This window comes from Lethenteron reissneri, chromosome 15 (genome assembly GCF_015708825.2).
Source record: "Lethenteron reissneri isolate LAM-NWPU_2019-01 chromosome 15, ASM1570882v1, whole genome shotgun sequence".
Taxonomy (NCBI): Eukaryota; Metazoa; Chordata; class Hyperoartia; order Petromyzontiformes; family Petromyzontidae; genus Lethenteron; species Lethenteron reissneri.
In genome coordinates this window covers 3,767,828-3,786,943 of record NC_083793.1, presented here as the reverse complement: position 1 = coordinate 3,786,943, position 19,116 = coordinate 3,767,828, and the positions used below count along the sequence as shown (strand labels likewise).

Here is a 19,116-nt window from a genome sequence, read left to right as displayed (position 1 = left end):
CGATATGTAATAGCCTCTGGCTACGACCGTGCGAGACAAATCAAATATTGAGGCCCCGCCTGACCGATTGGCGCACACCCTGAGCTGAGAATGTCGTCACTAGGACACTGGTCTGTCCTGAAGACGTCTGTCTGCACAAGGCTTTGCGTTCATCGCGGGTCACACCGTTGGTGTTCAGCGCGGGCAGGAACATCGCGGTGACACAACGAGAGTGAGAGATGGGGGCAGGATGGTGGAGCTCGTCACCGATGGAGTCACGTGGCACGGACGCGTCACTTTCGCTGCGCAGACGTTTGATGAGCACACACCCGCGCGGAACACCTGTGAACAGAAGAGCGTCGTAGCTCATCGGATTCCTGCAGTATAAATAGATATTCTGATTACGAGAAGAGAAAAAAAAAATCACTTCATATTTAATTAAAAAATATACTTATTTAAGCTCACTGCTAATTAAGGGGATACATGCACACGTAAATACATATTCTGATTCTTAGAAGAGAAAAAACAAATAACTTAATATTTAATGAAAAAATAATAATTAGGCCCACTGCTAAATACGGAGATACATGCACACATGAATACATATTCACACTTTCACAGACTGTTGAGGCAATTGCTGTTAGCGAGCATCTATTAATGCCGGCACACAAGACACTAAGGGGGTGGGTGGCTAGAAACCACGTCCCCTTGCGGCTATAGTTTACACACAACACCAGGTAGAGGTTAAGGCTGAGTCGACCTAGGGGAGGCCCAAGTCCAGTTCAGATATTCACCACCGATGTTGGCCTAATGGATGTGAATCGCAACTCGGGTCGCCAGGGTTCTCAGTGCAGTGCGCTAACCACTACACAACACATGGGTACATACACATACACGTAGTGACATATCGATACAAATAGATGCACGTAAACAGCGACTATGTACAATTAGCGGAGGAAGGTAATGCGTGCCATATGTGGTTGAATGGTTTCCATAATTTGCATTTAGGAGCGGAGGCCTTTTTAGATACAACGTGAGTGAGTAGCTTTGACGCTGCGAGGAAAACGCATCACCCAAACGTAGACGTACGTTATCGGAAAAAAAAACATTTTTTTTTCGATTTAAAGCTTTCGTGACTGCAGGGATTCATCTTCTTGGTTCTTTCGGTAAAGTCACGTAGAATGGAAATAATAAAATAATAAAAAAAGACTGCCTTCTCGACAGACCTGCTCTCCACCTGAGGATGGCTGCCTGCGTTGTGGCCGAAACGTCGTGACAATTATTTTATAATGTTTTATTTTATTATTTTATTATTTCCATTCTACGTGACTTTACCGAAAGAACCAAGAAGAAAAAAAGAATTATTGGTGCGGTTTGGGGCCGGTTCGCGATTCTCGTGAAATTCATGAAATCGGGTCGGGTCAAAAGAGTCGACCCGCCGCAAGACTTGACCCTGCACAGCACGTGTCGCCCACCAGTGGACATCAGAGGCATCACGAATATACAATTTTAGAGTCGGGGCAAGTGGTTGAGCAATACATGTGACTCGCATAACCGGAGTTCGATTCCCGGCTACAGCTAACAAATCAGTGGCGAGGGATAACTGAATCGGTCCTGGGCTCCCACCCGTTCACGAAGCCGCACTGACCAGCGTGGTGAAGTATGGTCAAACAAAGCCCATGATTATTACAGTTTGTGAAGGCTGTTATCCAGTGGTCGATTGACAGGAGTGATTAATATTATTTTCATGCGAATAAATCAAATACACTTTCATAATGAATTTCGACGCACGGTAAATTTCACGGGGTTACATTTTCTCTTGCAAATTGAAATAATAACAATCGAAATATATAATGTTCTCTAGTTACCCGGCAAAGTTTCGAACATTCTCAAGACTTGTTTTTCAAGAGGGCTTTGGGACTTTTGGCCAGCGCCATTAGCGTGTGGGTGCAACGTGGGAGGAGACGGAAGAAACCCCTCTCAGGCGAGAGGGTAACACCTACAAGCTCCGTGGAGTTAGGTTTAAGAATCATTTTCTGTACTGCCTATCTCTTGGGCTATTTCACAGCCCAAGTCTGTAACAGTTGGCATTCAAGTAGTTTGCATGTGCAAAACACGTGGCCGCGTGTTTTTTTTTCTTCTGCGGGTCCTCCGTGTCTTCCCTCCACATTTAGAAATATGCGTTTAGAGTATTTGTCTGTTATACATTTCCACATGTTAGGCCACTTCGTTGGGCTATGATTTGTGATAGCCAGGTCGCTGCTTCTGATAAAGAGCTGAATCGCTCAGCGGGCCTTTACCTGGTAAAAAAACTACTTTAACAGTTTTAATAGTAACCATGCTCAAAATCCTGCTTACCTTCCAGGAAGTGATGAAATCGGGCACAATCGGTGCGATTCGCTAGTGAGCCGAACGCATTTTAGAATATTTTACGTCGAGTAAACGCGTGAACCACAATCAATCTGCGAGCCGCATGCGGTGTCTAAATCACGGGTGCTCTTACACTTCCAAGGCATCTGGGCAGCGTGGAAGAGTAGGCCGATGCACCTTCTAGTCGAGGGCCCTTCGGCCCGCGGTAGGCATGCACCTGGCGGTAATTTCCATCGACCACCCAACAAAGACAATGACATTTGTCTTACGTTGCGTTCTTTTGTTTGCCAACAGTAAATAGGAGAATTGACTCAGGGGAGCTTCGCTTGCATTTCAACTCGGTTTGTCTTCCAGGAGGGCCCCAGCGATGGCACGTTTCCCCAAATTCCACCACGGGTGTTTGTCTCGCGAGCGCGTGCGCCAACAAGGAGTAGCAATGCCTCGTAATAGCCGGTGCAATCACAGCAATCTCGCAGGGTTAAGAGGCTGGCTGCAATTACCTATCAGATTACCACCATTACCATGGATTTTTGTTGTTGTTGTCCAATTCCTCAAACTAAAGAAAAAAAAATGGGTTCCACTCTGTGCGCGTCCGTTTAGATGTGATCCACGGTTTGGTCCATAATGGTGGCCACAAGTTGCGATGAAATTGCACGGGCGTGCGGTGGCGCGGAAGAGATGCAAACACATGGCTACACTCGGCGCGTCGCTTTGATGTTCGCCTCGAGGAAGAAGCGAAGAGGAAGGAAGAAAGACGAGAGAGAGAGAGAGAGAAAGAAAACAAAACCCGAAGCTCAATTCACCGAAAATTATAGCCGGGGTGGTCTCAAGAATTCGTTCACGTAATTATTTTGAAAAAACATTTTTGTTAACACGCCCTGGATCTTTTCGCCGTTCGCAAGGGAAGTCTCGTGAAGTTAAAGCCGTCAAGTAAAGCCGAGGCGTGTGTGCATTTTTGTAGTCCTACCCATTAATTCTACAGCAGCCCGGCACAACACAAGTCGCGATGCACGGAGCATTAATGCCGCGACTGTAAAACAACAACAATAAAAGACCGCAAGGACATATTGGGCTAAGGAACACAGCAATAACTGTACAACAAAATCCATTCTTTGCCTCGCCTCCGCGCGGTGGTATTCACGAATCGAGAGCATCTCAGCTTCAATTTAATGATCGTGACGGCTTTTTTTTGTTACACGGGTACGGTCTCAGCGCCACGCAAGGTGCGAATTTTTGTGACGCTTTGCACCGCACCGCGCGATGTGGAGCGTCACCAAAATGACTCTATTGAGCCATGGATCGGTGCCATTCGTCGTCAAGAAGAAGAACAAAAGGGTGCAGGTGGCAGAGGAAGGGTAATTTCGGGGAGGATAACCTGTGATGCCCCCCCCCCCTGTCTCTCTGAAGCAACAAAGGGCCGGCCCCGTGTTTACACGACCTCCCCCTTTTTGGGGAAAATAAATTCCAGCCCAACTGGCCTCTGCGCACTCAACCGTGTGTTTGTTTCTGCGTCGTCGACGGACCGCCCGACCGTGAAATCGTCCGCCCGCGAGTCTTTGCGGCACGGGGGACAGCTCCCGCCATGGATGCAGTCGCGCGCCCGCCTTCTCTCCTCCTGCTGCTGCTGCTGTGGCAACTCCTGCAGCCGATGTCATCGCCGCCGTGCCATGTGCTCTCCGTTCAGCTGCCCGCGCACGACTCTCAAGACTCCGCGCGGATGTCGAAGAAAAACCCGATGGTCCCGGGCGACGTTCTGGGGCAAGCGGGCGCGGTCGACCACGACCACCAGCAGCTTCAGCAGCAACTTGAGGGCCTCTCCAATCCGGAGCCCGTGGCAGCACAGGCGGACGAGCCGCGATCTCTGTCGCTCGGCGCGCTCACGGGACAGCTGCAGGAGCTGCAGCTAGACGTGGCGGTGCTGAGCAAGGGGCTCAGGCAGGGTACCTCGCGGCTGGCGGAGCGTCTCAACTCGCTGGAGTCGGTGGTGTCTGCCGAAGAGTCCAGGCTGCGGCGCGCGGGAGAGGCCACCAAGGAGGCGCTTGCGTCTCTCGACAGGAGGATGAGCGCAGTGACGAGCCTGCTGCTTCGTTTGGTGGCCGCGTGCGACTGGAGCTGCGGGGATGCCACCCAGCAGATCAGACTCGGTACGGTTAGTTTTTGCATCCCTGGCCTTTCGCGTGGGTCAAACCCACTCACGCCATTGACGTGGCGTGAGCGGTGGTTGGAAGGGATGGGGGGTGCCACGGTGGCGCAGATGTTGACTACCTTTCCTGATATGCAGGAGGTTCATGGGTTCGATCCCGACCCTGACGCCTGTTTATTTGGAGTTTGAATGTTCGTTCTCTCTCTCTCTCTCTCCGTTTGTCGCGTGGATTTTTCTCCAGGTCCTCCGGTTTTTCGCTCCACATTTAGAATCGAAGTGCGTTTAGAGTACAGGATGCTTCAAATAAATGTTAACACTTACATGGAACTATCGTTTTTAATGGGAAAAGAACGGATAATACACCGTGATATGATAACAAATGTATGTTAATAGCTTCAAAAAGTCAAAGAGTCTCCACTCGTTCACTATCGTTGTCAACACGTGCCTGGAATCTTCTCCAGGTGGTCTCCAGAGCCCGGAGGCACATCTCTTGTGGTGTTGCAAATTTTCGGAAGTGTTCACGTGTTTTTGAAACATCCTGTATTTGGCTGCGATTCATTTCCACGTGATAAGCCACTTCGTTGAACTATCATTTGTGGCCTGGTCGCTCCTGAAAAAAGAGCTATACATCTCAGTGTGCCTTACCTAGTTTAGTAAATTAACGAATGTGGGTGTGTGTTTTCCCTGCAGGTTTACGTACACCGTAATTGCTCGTTTTAACGATTCAGTGAGTGCAAACCTAAAACTTGAACACTAAAGAAGTTCAACACACACACACAGAGTGACACACACAGAGTGACACACACACAACAACCAAAGACCCCCCGGGAATCTAACCCAGATCGCCAGGTTCATAGCGCAGCGCGCGAACCGCTACACTATCGCTCCCCACACACACACACGAGTGATGCACACATACACAAATCAAAGATCCCCCGTATAGCCTTAACAGACTGTAGGGGCAAGTGCTGTTAGCGAGCACCTATGATGGCCGGAACGGTACACGAGGCGGTGGATGGCCAGCACCACGCCCGACCGCCTTTGTCTCCCTAGCGGCGATGTTTACACACCGCACCAGGTACTCATTTGAGGCTGAGTCGACCTAGGGGAGGCCCAGGACCGGTTCAGATAATCGTCACTGGTGTTTGCCGTGAGCGGGAATCGAACCCGCGTTGCCAAGTTCGTGGTGCAGCGCGCTAACCGCTACACTACCGTTCCCCACACATACACACACACACAGTGACACACACACCAATGATACACACACATAATGACACACACACAGTGACACACACACATACACACACAGGGACACACACACACATACACACACACACACAGTGACACACACACAGAGTGACACACACACACACAGTGACACACACACATACACACACAGTGACACACACACAGAGTGACACACACACAGAGTGACACACACACACAGTGACACACACACATACACACACAGTGACACACACACATACACACACACAGTGACACACACACAGAGTGACACACACACGAGTGTGTGGTGCTCGGAAGGCAATCAGCATTGCACAGCTCAATCTGAGATGAGAACACCTGGAGAAAAGAAACGGTAACATTTACGATCTCGCGCCGAGGTGACGTGTAAACAGCACGCACCACTGACTCTTATCTCCGAATCCTCAGCACCAGGTGGAGCAAACAGAGTGAGAGAGGAGGGAGCGAGGGACACTCAGTCAGTGCAGGTGTGGAGGGTGTTTAATCAAAAAAAGCAGCCGTCCTCAAGTCAATTCCATTAAGCTGCATTGCTCCCATTCCTTCACGTTAATAAACAAACTGACGATCTCAATGCGACGAGGTGACGTTAAATAAAGTCCAGCCATTGTCAATCCACCAATGGATGAAGATATTCACGTGCAGTGTCTTCGGGGCGCCATGGTGGCGAGGAGATGTTAACTACCTCGCCTGGTATACCGGAGGTCGTGGGTTAGATCCCGACCCTGACGCCTGCTGTGTCTTGGGAGTTTGCGTGTCTCTCTCATCATCACGGTGGCGAGGAGATGTTAACTACCTCGCCTGGTGTACTGGAGGTCGATGGTTAGATCCCGACCCTGATGCCTGCTGTGTATTGGTAGTTTGCGTGTCTCTCTCTCTCCGCGTGGCCGCGTGAGTTTTTCTCGGGGTCCTCCGGTTTCCCCCTTCACATTTAGAATCAACGTCACGCGTTCAGAGTATTTAGCCGCTGTACACTCAGCCACTCGGTCGTGCTATCGTTTGCAGGCCAGGTCGCTTCTAAAAACAGCTACTTAACTCAGTCGGTCGGAATGTGATCGATACGTTGGTACGGGTACATTGCACGTTTTGTAAAAAAAAAAGTGACACTATTGTTGGGGTGGCAGAGGGTCAATGACAAGAATGTTGTCGCAAAACTACCGCATAATAGCTAGAACGCAAACAAAAATAAAATAAATGAACGTATTGGCGGTACACTGGTGGCGTGCGGGAAAAGGTAAAAAAAAAAAGTATTATAAAAAAATTCGCAATAATTTTTTAAAATTTCTCGCGATTCGCAAGCCCAGTCAGACACATATTTCGGGGTGGTGGTGGTGGTGATGGTGGTGGAGTCAAAATCAGTTCTCGTGATGTCGTAAGCGGTCGGAAGACGTTCCCACGAGCCGGCTGAACACGTGGGGTCACAGTCTGTCGCCGCTTGGCAGCACCCAGCCACGACCACGGTCGGCTGCTCCGTGTTCCAGAGGCAACATGTGACTCATCGCGCCCTGCGAATTGGTCGGACGGTGCCTCGATTCAACGGGACCCAAATCAACGGTCAATATTGACCCCTGTTTATTTGAGCAAGTCTCAGCAGACTGAATCAACCTTAGAATCGCGTCAACATTGGCGACACGAGTCAATTAAAGGCTGACAAACAGACATACCGCTTTGGTTCTTTCGGTAAAGTCACGCAAGTGAAAAAACATATTAATAATAATAAAATAAAAATACATTTATAAATAAAAATAGAAATAACTCAATTAAATCATGACGTTTCGATTGCAACACAAGCAATCAGTCATCAGGTGTGGAAATCACAGCTAGAATTTTTTTACCTACGTGACTTTACCGAAAGAACCAAAGAGTATGTATCCTTGCTGTCATGAAAACTTCAAATCTAGAATGGACTGACAAACAGATTTGCTAAAATCAAATTTGGACCGGTGTGCTATGCTGAACCGGTGCACCGCCAATACGTCCACATGTGGAATCGGAGGTGACTAGCTAACAACATCATCGGGCAGCATTTGTTTGGTAGTCACACTGCTGATGAGGCTGGGAACGTTGAAACCGGTCCACAGTTTTTCCTGGCTTAAACCAATGCTGCTGAAAAAAAAACTCCATTATGGACGATATTAATCTTGATTTGAAGCTTTCGTTACTGCAGGAATCCATACAATTTGGTTCTTTTGGTAAAGTCACGTAGGTAGAAATAAAATAAAACGAACCACGTGCCATTACCGAAATAACCAAATAGTTTGGATGATATTGGTCACGAAAGCCTCCGTGTTAAAGCTGCTGGAAGCATTACTCCACAAAGGCTGAGACTCCCAACGGGATATTTACATTTTTCTGCAGGTGAAACAGATACTTTGTCTGTTTATACGTACGTGACTTTATCGTAAGAAAATATCGTGTCATTTAACAGTCTATTAGTATCACTGTTGTGAGATAACCAGAATATTGACTCAAATCGTGACGTGTTATTATTGTAACTCCAAGTATTACTGCCACTTCAGGTTTCAGGTCAGGTTTATTATCAGCCCTTCAAAGGAGCATAATAAACCATCACGCACACTCCGATCTTCCTCGCAGCGGCTGATGGAAAACCATCGAACAAAAGGCGGTCACCGCATCGCACACATTCAGGATGCGCTTCTGCGGCCGTCTGGAACGCTCTTCGTTCCGATATTAGGAAGCCACTGGAGGTGTGCACTTTGAAAACACACCGGTGTGCTGAACTAGTAACGAATTGGCACGTTTCGTTTACGGGACAAACCTTATTAATTGGCTGTGTCGGGTGGTGGCGGGTTTAACGACGCATTTATATTTATGCGATCTAACCCAAAAAATGTAAGCCTCTCACGGACCGGTACAACATTTCAAATGAGTAAAAATGGACGAGGACATTTCTAAAATGTACAAACATCTGAACGTGAAACTCTCCTGAAGATGAATTCTGACACTCGGCGAGCTTTTCCTGTTGACAATTTCTATATTTTTAGTAAAAACAATATGACTGTGTGTGTATAGATATTGTTTACACGTGAAAATGAGATTAGCAGGTGTGCATGTGCCAGGTGCATTTTCTACATGGCAGTGTCATGAAATGGGCACACTCGTGCAAAGACCTCCATCAGATCGATGATGGTACATTTTTGACCGAATAACCAAATCCCGTGTTCGCTCTTTCTCTCCCTCCCTGCACCCCTCCACTTGACTAGAAAGCCACTGGGACTACGGAACTATATTGACAATGTATTTATTTAGAACTGCTTTTAGTGTCTTGTCCTTTCCCCCGCACCTCCGATTATCACGGTTGACTACGTACGGTGCGAAAAAAGTTCAACATACACACAAAAACAAATGCAAAGATCTCCCGTATAGCCTTAACATACTGTAGGGGCAAGTGCTGTTAGCGAGCACCTATGAAGGCCGGAATGGTACACGAGGGGGTGGGTGGCCAGCACCACACCCGACCGCCTTTGTCTCCCTAGTGGCGATGTTTACACACTGCACCAGGTACTCATTTGAGGCTGAATTGACCTCGGGAAGGCCCATGACCGGTTCAGATAATCGTAACTGAGTGTTGGCCTTGAGCGGGAATCGAACCCGTGTCGCCAGGTTCGTAGCACAGCGCGCTAACCACACCTCTGACTACACTGGTCAACACACTTTTTCTGGCATAAGGTATTCCAACGGTTTTAAGGTAATTTTGGGGTGCTGATTCCAAATCTGGCATCAGTTTTTGTCTATCACATCAGGTTTTTGAGATATCAAATATTGCATTTTCAATAAAAACTGCATAAGAAAAATATTAAATAAATGTGGATATCTACATAAAATTATATTATAAACACACTATCCTAAAATGACAGCACCATATTTTTACACTAAAGCAGTCACTGACTCGCAACAGCTTGCAATTATAAGTGACAGAGTTAATTTCGGGTAAAATCAATGAAAATGGGGGTATGCCGATAGCATAAAAATTAGATCTGATAGAGCAAATCTGAGATCAGATTTGGAATCAGCACGCTGAAATTAGTCTAAAACAGCTGCAAAAGTCCAGGCCAGAAAAAAAGTTTTTTTTTTTGTTGACCAGTGAATTATCACGGTTGGCTACGTACGGTGTCGAAAGAAGCTCAATATTTCTTCCCCCTCCAACCCAGCAGCTTAAATATACGCTGCCAAGCCTGGTGGTGTCCATTCAGACGCTGTCTTTCCGACAGACCTGTTCTTCACCTGAGGACGGCTGCTTGCGTTGTGGCCGAAACGTCGTGATAATTATTTTATAACGTTTTATTTTTTTTATTTTTTTATTTCCCTTCTACGTGACTTTACCGAAAGAACCAAGAAGAAGCTCAACATATACGCGCGCACGCGCACATACACCGTCGGCGTGCGGTGGGATCCGTTGGGCCAAACGTGGGCTCGGCATTTGGCCCCACCGATGTTGACAGCGCACGTGACTCTTTGTGGGTGTTCACCGGCGTACAGAGAGTCGACGACTACAGAGCCTGGACACGAGCGTGCGGCTCCTCCCTTTGTCGCCCGACATCTCGAAGCAAGATTCCACGGACGGTAAATCCTCGACCGCACCACCCCCCATCACACGCGGCTGACGCCACCGCCGCTGCTGCAGCTGCTGACATTTCACACGCAAATGCACCACCACCACCGCCACCACCCCACCCACTTCCCACCACCTTTTGATTGAGTCCTAAATGACTGCTTTGGGTTCAGTCGGTGTCTCATTGCGAATGGGCGTAAGGGTCCGGCAGCGAAGTGACGCACACAGCCGGTAATCGACGTCGCTTTTGATGCCCGAAGTGCGCGCATGTGGAATTGACTTGCGAGTCGTTGCAATGCGACGCGGGTTCAAGAGCTGCAAGGTTTGGTGGATGTGCGGGGTTTTTAGAGCCTCAGTAATTCCAGGATGTATTGTTTAGAGCAGAGGGGTTGTCTATATTGGTGTGGGTGAGAGGCAGATGTGTTCGCCGCTGGGGGTGCGAGATTAACCTTTCTTGGGAGTGCGGGACATGGGCAGATTTTGTTTTTAGAGGGTAAATCATTGAAACACACACATTAAGGACGGGCACGTAAGTACTTTGTTTCATCAAACACACCTATGTATGTATTAACATTAGATATGTTTTAATGATTGAGAACTACAGGGGTGCAAGGCTGCAGTAAAGGTTTAGAATCACTGACCTAGACTAAGAACTAATTCAATTCCCCTCCGGGCCAGCCAGAGATGGGAAATATCTGCATACCAACCGCATAAAAAACAAATGAAAGTTCATCGTTACATTTGTAGTTTGTAATTGCTATCTTTATTACACACCTCAAAGTAATGGACAATGTGTAACGATCTGTATCAAAGTTACATTGCCAGGAATAATCTAAAATTTGAATGCATTTTTGTCCAACTTTGCCGGGCCCCCCTTGAAAATGGAGCGATCCGTGAATCAGTGCTCGCAAATATAACTGCCCAGAGGTAACCACGGAAGATGCCACTTTATTTGGAGGGGTGTTTCGGTCTTGGCATTCGCTCACAATGATACATTCGTCTCAAGGTACCACATTTGTTTTCTTTAAATTGACGTAATCCCTCCCGCCACCCCCACTACCGATGTCACGTCACGTGATGACGAATCCATTTGGAAATCTCACAGAGCGCTGTGACCCACGGGTCAGAGAACGGATGCACAAGAGATTTTAGGCGTCAGGGTAGCGAGACGTTTACTACTTCGCCTGATATACAGGAGGTCGTGGCTTCGATCCCGACCCTGAGTTTGTATGTTCTTTCTGTGGTCGCGTGGATTTTTCTCCAGGTCCGCCGGTTTCTCCCTCCGCATTTAGAAACATGCGTTTAGCTGCTACTATATATTCCCAAATTTTAAGCCACTTGGTTGAGCTATCGTTTGTGGCCAGGTCATTTCTGAAAGAGAGCTACATAGCTCAAGTGGGCCTTACTTGGTAAACTATAAATAGTTATTATAATATTATTATAAATAGTTTGTAGTTTCATCTTTAGTTTATTTACATGCAGTGGCTATCCCAGAATCCAGGTGCACAAGTCGTGAAAACTCTTGCTTGACATTGCAGAGGATGATGTTGCTGCTGCGGCTGCTGCGGCTGCTGCCTTGAACGGACGACTCTTCCCAGAGGACTGCGCTGACATCTACAAGCAGAAGATCAAGGAGAGCGGCGTCTACACCATTCAGCCTGCGTCTGCCCAGGTGCCCTTCGAGGTGAGGGTATCGGGCACCCATCCTTCGCGCCCCATCGTTTCTGTTCTCCTCTGCCGAGAGTCATTTGCAGGCCTCGATCTTGGCGAAGGTCTCTCCTACTTACGGTTTGTTGCCGCGGGAGTGAGTCGGGTCAGCGACCTGGCGGACGCTCGCCAGCGGAGGTGGCGGCCAGCTCTGGGGCTCTCCAAAGCGGCCGGACTTCGCTCCAGCGCTCGCCGGGGAGAAGCTGCTGCGGGAGGCGACGCTGAACAAACTGGGATTGAAGCTGGAGATGCCAGACGGCAGCGAAGGACGCTCCTTCCCCCAAATGACTCTCTCCTGCGCCGCCACCTCCGATCGCAAGGACAGGGGAAAGCTCTTGAAAATGAAGAGATGCAGAGACGTCTCGTTGAGGGAGGCTCACAACAAAAGAGCTGTACACTTACTGTGTAAAAGTTCCGCGTTTTCAGGACCTGGAGAAATTACCGGACACAAAACGGAGAGAATATTTCTCCCCATCGATGGAAGCTGGTCCCCAGTGGCGTGGCACGTACAAGCGCCCCACTGCAAAGCGCTGTGGCGACCTCCAATGGAGATTGGCTCACTGGACTGTGCCCTCAGTTGTGTGGGTCAGCTGAGCCTCACCAGGAACTTCTGACACCCGCGCGTTTTGCGGACCGAGAGAGGATCTCGCCCACCAATACCTCAAGCGCAAACGGCTCGACCCGCTGTTCCGCTTCTTAGCACAGATCTTCACGAGGCTGGACACCCCTTTCTGCGAGAGTGCACTCGTGTGCGGAGTGGCCCTGACGAGCGGTAACAGGCGCGACGTCGCTAACTCTGTGTGTGTTCCCAGGCAGAACTGGCGATCTATAAAACCAGGAAGCAAAGGCTGGAGGGCGATAGTTGTGACTGTGGGGGCAATGGCAATGCTGAAGGCCCTCATAGAAGCACGGCTAAAGCTGGAGCACGCGTACTACGATCATGCTGGGGGGGAAGGTGTCTTTTTAAAATAAATGGGGGGGGGGGGGGCGCCGGGGGGGCCTATGCACAACTGTAAATAAATAATGCACTTCACTACGCATTCTAATCCCCCCCGAACTCTCTCAGAGATGATCGACGCTTCGTACAAGTGCGCTGTCACTGGTTGCTGGCATTGACGCTTCCTAGAAGCAATACAATTTATTTTAAAAGTCAAAGGTCTCTCTGTCTCCCTGTCTCTCTGTCTCTCTCCCTGTCTCTCTCCCTGTCTCTCTGTCTCTCTCCCTGTCTCTCTGTCTCTGTCTCTCTGTTTCTCTCTCGCTGTCTCCCCGTCCCCCGCGCGTGCGCTCGCAGGCGTTCTGCGACATGGACACGGACGGCGGCGGCTGGACCGTCTTCCAGCGCCGGCGCGACGGCTCGCGGGACTTCAACCGCACGTGGGCCGAGTACAAGCGCGGCTTCGGCGAGGTGGGCGGCGAGCACTGGCTAGGCAACGATCGGCTGCACCAGCTGACTCGGGCGGGTGACGACGGACCCTCGCCGTCGTCGCCTCCATCATCGTCGTCATCGTCGTCGTCACAGTCTTCGTCACAGTCGTCACAATCGTCGTCATCGTCGTCACAATCGTCATCGTCGTCGTTCACGCTGCGCGTGGAGCTCGAGGACTGGCACGGCGTGCGGCGCCACGCGCTCTACGCGCACTTCCACGTCGCGTCCGAGCGCGAGCGCTACCGCCTGACGGCGCGCGGCTACCGCGGCGACGCGGGCAACGCGCTCAGCTACAGCCGCGGCTACAACCACGACGGGAGGCCCTTCTCGACGCCCGACCGCGACAACGACGCCTACGCGGCGGGGAACTGCGCCGCCTACTACGCCTCGGGCTGGTGGTTCGACTCCTGCCTGGCCGCCAACCTCAACGGGCGCTACCACCGCGGGGGCTACCGAGGCCGAGTCACCGACGGCATCTACTGGGGCACGTGGTACATCCTGAGCGACTACCGCACCGGGCGCAAGTACTCGTTCCGCTCCGTCGAGATGAAGGTCCGCCCGGCGCGCTTCTGAAGCGCGCGCTGCCGGGGGTGGGTTGGGCGGATCGGAGAGAGGGTGAATTGGATGGTGAGGTCGATGATGACGATGGTGGTGATGATACTCAAAACGAACTAAGCTAGTTTTAAATTTATAAGGCCCACTGAGCTATGTGGTGGGGTAAAGTGTGGATGGTCCCAGCTCTCCCAAGGCATCTGGAAGAGTAGGCCAACGAAACTGCCACAGAGGGGCTCTGTTGAACTCTCGCTCGTGGAGGCCCTTCTGCCAGCAGTGGCCTTAGCATGTGAGCGCAGGACAGTAGATTTATCGTTCAACTATTATGCCGCACAATAATGTCGGTTGAACAATGTGTATGTTGGTTATTCGCGAAACTGTGGCTCAGAGGTCAGAACGCTGAGTAAGTACCGTTGAGATTCTGGGTTCATATCCGGACCGCCACGGTGGCGAGACGTTAACTACCTTGCCTGGTATCCAGCAGCTATGTAGCCCACTGAGCTATATAGATATTTTTCACAAGCGACGTGGCCATCACAAATAATAGCTCAACGAAGTGGCTTATCACGTGGTAATTTATACGAGCCAAAGTACTCTAAATTGACGTTCATTTTAAATGTTGAGCGGAAAACGGAGGACCCGGAGAAAAATCCACGGGACCACGGGGGGAACAGCGCAAATTACAAATATAGAACAGGCGTCAAGGTCGGGATCGAACCCACGACCTCCTGTATACCCGTCGAGGTAGTTAACATGTCCTAGTCACCATGGCGCCCCAAAGGTGAAGACGATGCTGACAATAGCTCCCTCCGGTTTGTAACTCGCAATGGCGAATCGCTTACTCCGAGTAAGCGGCACGTTTAGCGTTTGTCATTTAGTCTCTGGCAGGACAAACAAGTGGGACGTGGGTGGGCGTGTGTTGCAGTAAGGCGATACCTTGGATAGGTCGTCTCATGCAATCTATATTTATACACACAGGGCGCCTTCACTCAAGGCGCTCTGTGACGCAGCGCACACGACGGTGACGCAGAGTGGGATGATGCAGTTGGAGGGATGGGAAGGAGTGGAGGGGCGAGGGGTGGAAAGGGGAAGAGAGTAGGCGATGGAGAAGAGGCGATGCTTTAATAAGGAACGGAAGGAGGTTAAGGAGGGGGGCTGCTATGCATGTGTGCTGAACTTCTTTCGCACCGTACATAGCCAACCGTGCAAATCAGAGGCGCGGGGGAAGGTCAACAATCTAAACGCAAAAAATCAGTTCTGAAGAAATTAATTTTCAATATAGTGCCGTAGCACCAGTGGCTTCCTAGTCCAGTGGAGGGGTGCAAGGAGGGAGAGAAAGACCGAACACGAGATTTGGTTATACTGGTAGGAACCTCATGGTTACACCAGCCCACAGGGGATTATTGTGTCCGTCCGTCGTGCATCAAAAAATGGGAGGGGTGTGGCTGGGTGGAGAGGGGAGGGGCTGGGTGGGGAGGGGCTGGGTGGGGAGAGGAGGGGAGGGTGGGGAGGAGCTGGGTGGGGAGGGTGGGGAGGGGCTGGGTGGGGAGGGGAGGGCGGGGAGGGGCTGGGTTGGGAGGGTGGGGCTGGGTGGGGGGTGGGAGGGGTGGGGCTGGGTGGGGAGGGGCTGGTCACCCCGTGGTGCCCTTATAAAACTCAATGTTTAACCTACTCACGTTGGCTTGTGCCCGCCCTCACAGTCGGCCATATTTGCGGAATACACCACGCCGCCGTTGACCCTGGCCATTGACCGAGCAACCCAACGTTACTACCAGCTCCCTCCGCAGGAATGTGTTTCGGTCAAAAATGTACCACCATCGATCTGTTGGAGGTCTGTGCACGGAGTGCCCACCTCATGACACTGCCATGTAGCAAATGTACCTGGCACATGCACACCTGCTAATCTCATTCATCCATCTCATCTTCACGTGCAAACAATATATATACACACACAGTCATATTGTTTTTACAAAAAAAATATTTAATTGTAAACAGGAAAATCTCGCCGAGTCTCAGAATTCATCTTCAGGAGAGTTTCACGTTCAGATGTTTGTCCATTTTAAAAATGTCCTCGTCCATTTTTACTCATCTGAAATGTTGTACCGGTCCATGAGAGGCTTTTTTTCTGTTTTGGGTTAGATTGCGTAAATATAAATGCGTCGTTAAACCCACCACCACCCGACACAGCCAATTTATAAGGTTTCTCACGGAAACGAACCGTGCCAATTCGTTACTAGTTCAGCACACCGCTGTGTTGGAGAGTAAACCCACTACAACATTGACAATTGGAGTATGACGAACCGCCGGTAAATTACAACCGGCATCATCAAGCAAAAGAGCGAGAGTTTAACAACGCATTTATATTTTACGCAGTCCAAAACACCTCTATTTGTGGATGATATTGTTCGCGCGAGCCTCGTAGGGACTTGTTAAAATGCTGCTCCGGCGGTTGGTCAACTCTCCGTCTCGTCATGTCAAGCGCTGGAAGCCGTTCAGGAGAAACCGCTTCTCTCGGAGCCCAGCAGGGAAATACGAATTTGATTTCTGTATTTTTAATTAACCACTTAGTAGGCGTGTAAGGGGCCGTCCATGAATGACGTCACGCACCTGGGGGGGGGGGGGGGGTCAGACATTTGTGACGATGTGTGACGAGGGGGGGGGGGTGTTGAGAAATGTGACGTCACATCAAAAACATCAAAATGCGCAACTTGAAATAGACAACGCGTTCTACTCAATTAAATAGACTTTTTAATAAATGTTTTCTGCTGCAACATCAGAGTGCAGCGCCACATTAAATACGCACTACAATGACAATAGTTTAAGCGATTTGAAGCATTTTTTTTTTGGGGGGGGGGGGGGACAGAGCTTTGTGACGTCATATTTGAGGGGGGGTCTGACTTTTTGTGACGCCGTGTGACGTCGACGGGGAGGTGGGTCAAAAATCACCCAAAATCGCGTGACGTCATATATGGACGGCCCCTAATGGTCGCATCCGCGCCCTCCCACATTCCACCCAGCAACTTGGGCAATTGTCATAATGGGATTTGAGATTTGTGTCTCGTTGCTACCGTCTCGCTCTGTGTAATTTACTCTTTCCTGTATAGTGCGTTGAGTACGTGGATGTATTACCCTTTGTTCTGCCCGGTTCTCGTAGCGTGAAGGTAACATTAGCATATCACTTTAACCAAAAATTGTACAAAATATAATCTGTTCTTAGCGATAGTGTGAGTGTAAGCATTGCCTAAAATATTAGAGACGCGTTCGTGTCTACCACTGAGATTGGCTGCTTAACATTGTGTGTGAAACTGGAAAATCGAATACACTTGACGTCACCCAAAGCAGCACCAAGACGGTACATGCCTGAATCGTTGCCGAGTGTGAGTGTGTATGTGTGTGTGTATGTGTGTTTACACTGCAGTGATGCAGTCTGTGTAAGGTTGCCATGAGATTTTGAGGTTTAATCTAGAATTGAAGCTTTCGTGACGGCAGAACTTACTATACTCATTGGTTCTTTCGGTAAAGTCACGTATGTAGAAATAAAATAAAATTTAAATAAATCACAAGTAAAATTGCTATTTAATTTGTGATTTATTTTAATTGTATTTTATTTGTGTTTTATTAAAATTTTATTTTATTTCTACATACGTGACTTTACCGAAAGAATCATTGAACATAGTCATTTTGAGGTTTCTGAAGGCTGAGTAGTCTTTTTTACCTTTCGTATGTATTTTGTTTATTGGTAAATGTCAGACGTTGTTAAGGTAGTTGCATAATAAAATGGGTACATTTTCACATTTGTTGCTAGCATGTGTTCTTGACATGAGACACTTTAACCTCTTGTAACTCCAGCAGGGTCAGTGCTGCGTCAACCCCGTGTCAGAAAAAAACCGGTCAGTGGAAGTAGATGCCACAGAACTGCTTCTGAGACTCTTCACGTGACCTCTTATCCCCACCAGGGGGTGGCAGCACTCTGCTTCCCGCGATGTTACGAAACGCCCGTTGAGTGACAGTAAAATCAATACTTTAGAAGTCTTTGTGCTGAAATTCGCCAATTTTAGTGCAACACCAAATTTAATGCGAACGTGGATGGGAAATTAATATACATGATTGATCGTTTATGATTCTTACTTTTGAGCAATAATTCCACACCGAGTTTCCTCTTTGTTGTATTTTGCTAAAGTTAAATGCTGCTTATTTGAGTATGCGTAATTTGTAAAAAAAATAAGTTTGACATATGAATACCTCCTTCAATAATAATAAAAAAAATGTTCCACTGCAGACCAGGGCAAATATTTATCTCTCCTCTACATATATGCGTGTACTTTTTATATACATGAATGCATTTAGAAAAGCAGCGAATGAAATGGTGAAGTACTTTATTTATTTGTGTAATATGGAGTCAATTCACCTATTTTTAACTGAAAACTCGGCAATAGTGAGAATGCTTTCAAAATACATTTGACAAACGACTGCACAGTGAGTGAGTTCTATATTTACAGCCAGAGCAGAGTCCCTGGAGACTGAACACATCCATCTATCTTTAGGAAAGACCGAGGGAAACAAGAAGTCACCATGAGCCATGATTTATCAACTTCTGGATGGAGTCACAACCGTTTCTCTCAGCAATATTCTATCTGAAATAAACTAGCGTTATTTATGGGACCTTTTTTGCTAGTTTCCATGATCATGAAAACATAAGAATACATTTTACCCTGTCTGGCAATAAAACAGGTGTTAAGAAGTCCAAACACCAAATATAAAAATTTTTCACGGCATCATGTCTGAATTAGCCACACGTGCTTGTGGCAAAGCACGCAAACAAACGTGCTTTGATCAAATATCCACCGTCTTTAAAACTGATTGGCCTACACTAGAGACAGCTTTCGTTATGTCCACGCCAAGAGGCGAACAGTACAGAGACAATGCAAGTTTCACAACAATTATAGCTTGTGGCGAGCAGTTATACCTATGGGACTATTTTTGCCAGTAAACTATTCTTATCTTACTCGGCAAGGCCCACTAGCTATATAGCTCTTTTTCAGAAGCGACCTGGCTACCACAAATAATAGCTGAACAAAGTAGCTTATCATATGTGGGAATTTA

At 48.5% G+C, this 19,116-nt stretch overlaps 1 protein-coding gene across 1 annotated transcript; it reads left to right on the top strand.

Annotated features, from left to right (window-relative positions):
* The first annotated feature begins 4,358 nt into the window (after positions 1-4,358).
* On the top strand, positions 4,359-14,357 carry LOC133342513 (fibroleukin-like). Its single transcript, XM_061551665.1, has 5 exons — positions 4,359-4,493; positions 10,256-10,339; positions 11,867-12,012; positions 13,327-13,486; positions 13,598-14,357. Exons 1-5 carry the CDS (start codon positions 4,409-4,411, stop codon positions 14,032-14,034), a joined length of 912 nt encoding a protein of 303 aa, XP_061407649.1. The 5' UTR covers positions 4,359-4,408; the 3' UTR covers positions 14,035-14,357.
* The last annotated feature ends 4,759 nt before the right edge of the window (positions 14,358-19,116 follow it).

Excerpts from the sequence above, each read along its gene's own strand:
- LOC133342513 (XM_061551665.1), top strand. The coding sequence starts at position 4,409 with ATGAGCGCAGTGACGAGCCTGCTGCTTCGTTTGGTGGCCGCGTGCGAC. Across the intron at positions 4,494-10,255 it reads CACCCAGCAGATCAGACTCG|AGAGTCGACGACTACAGAGC; the intron begins GTACGGTTAGTT and ends ACCGGCGTACAG. Across the intron at positions 12,013-13,326 it reads CTGCCCAGGTGCCCTTCGAG|GCGTTCTGCGACATGGACAC; the intron begins GTGAGGGTATCG and ends GTGCGCTCGCAG.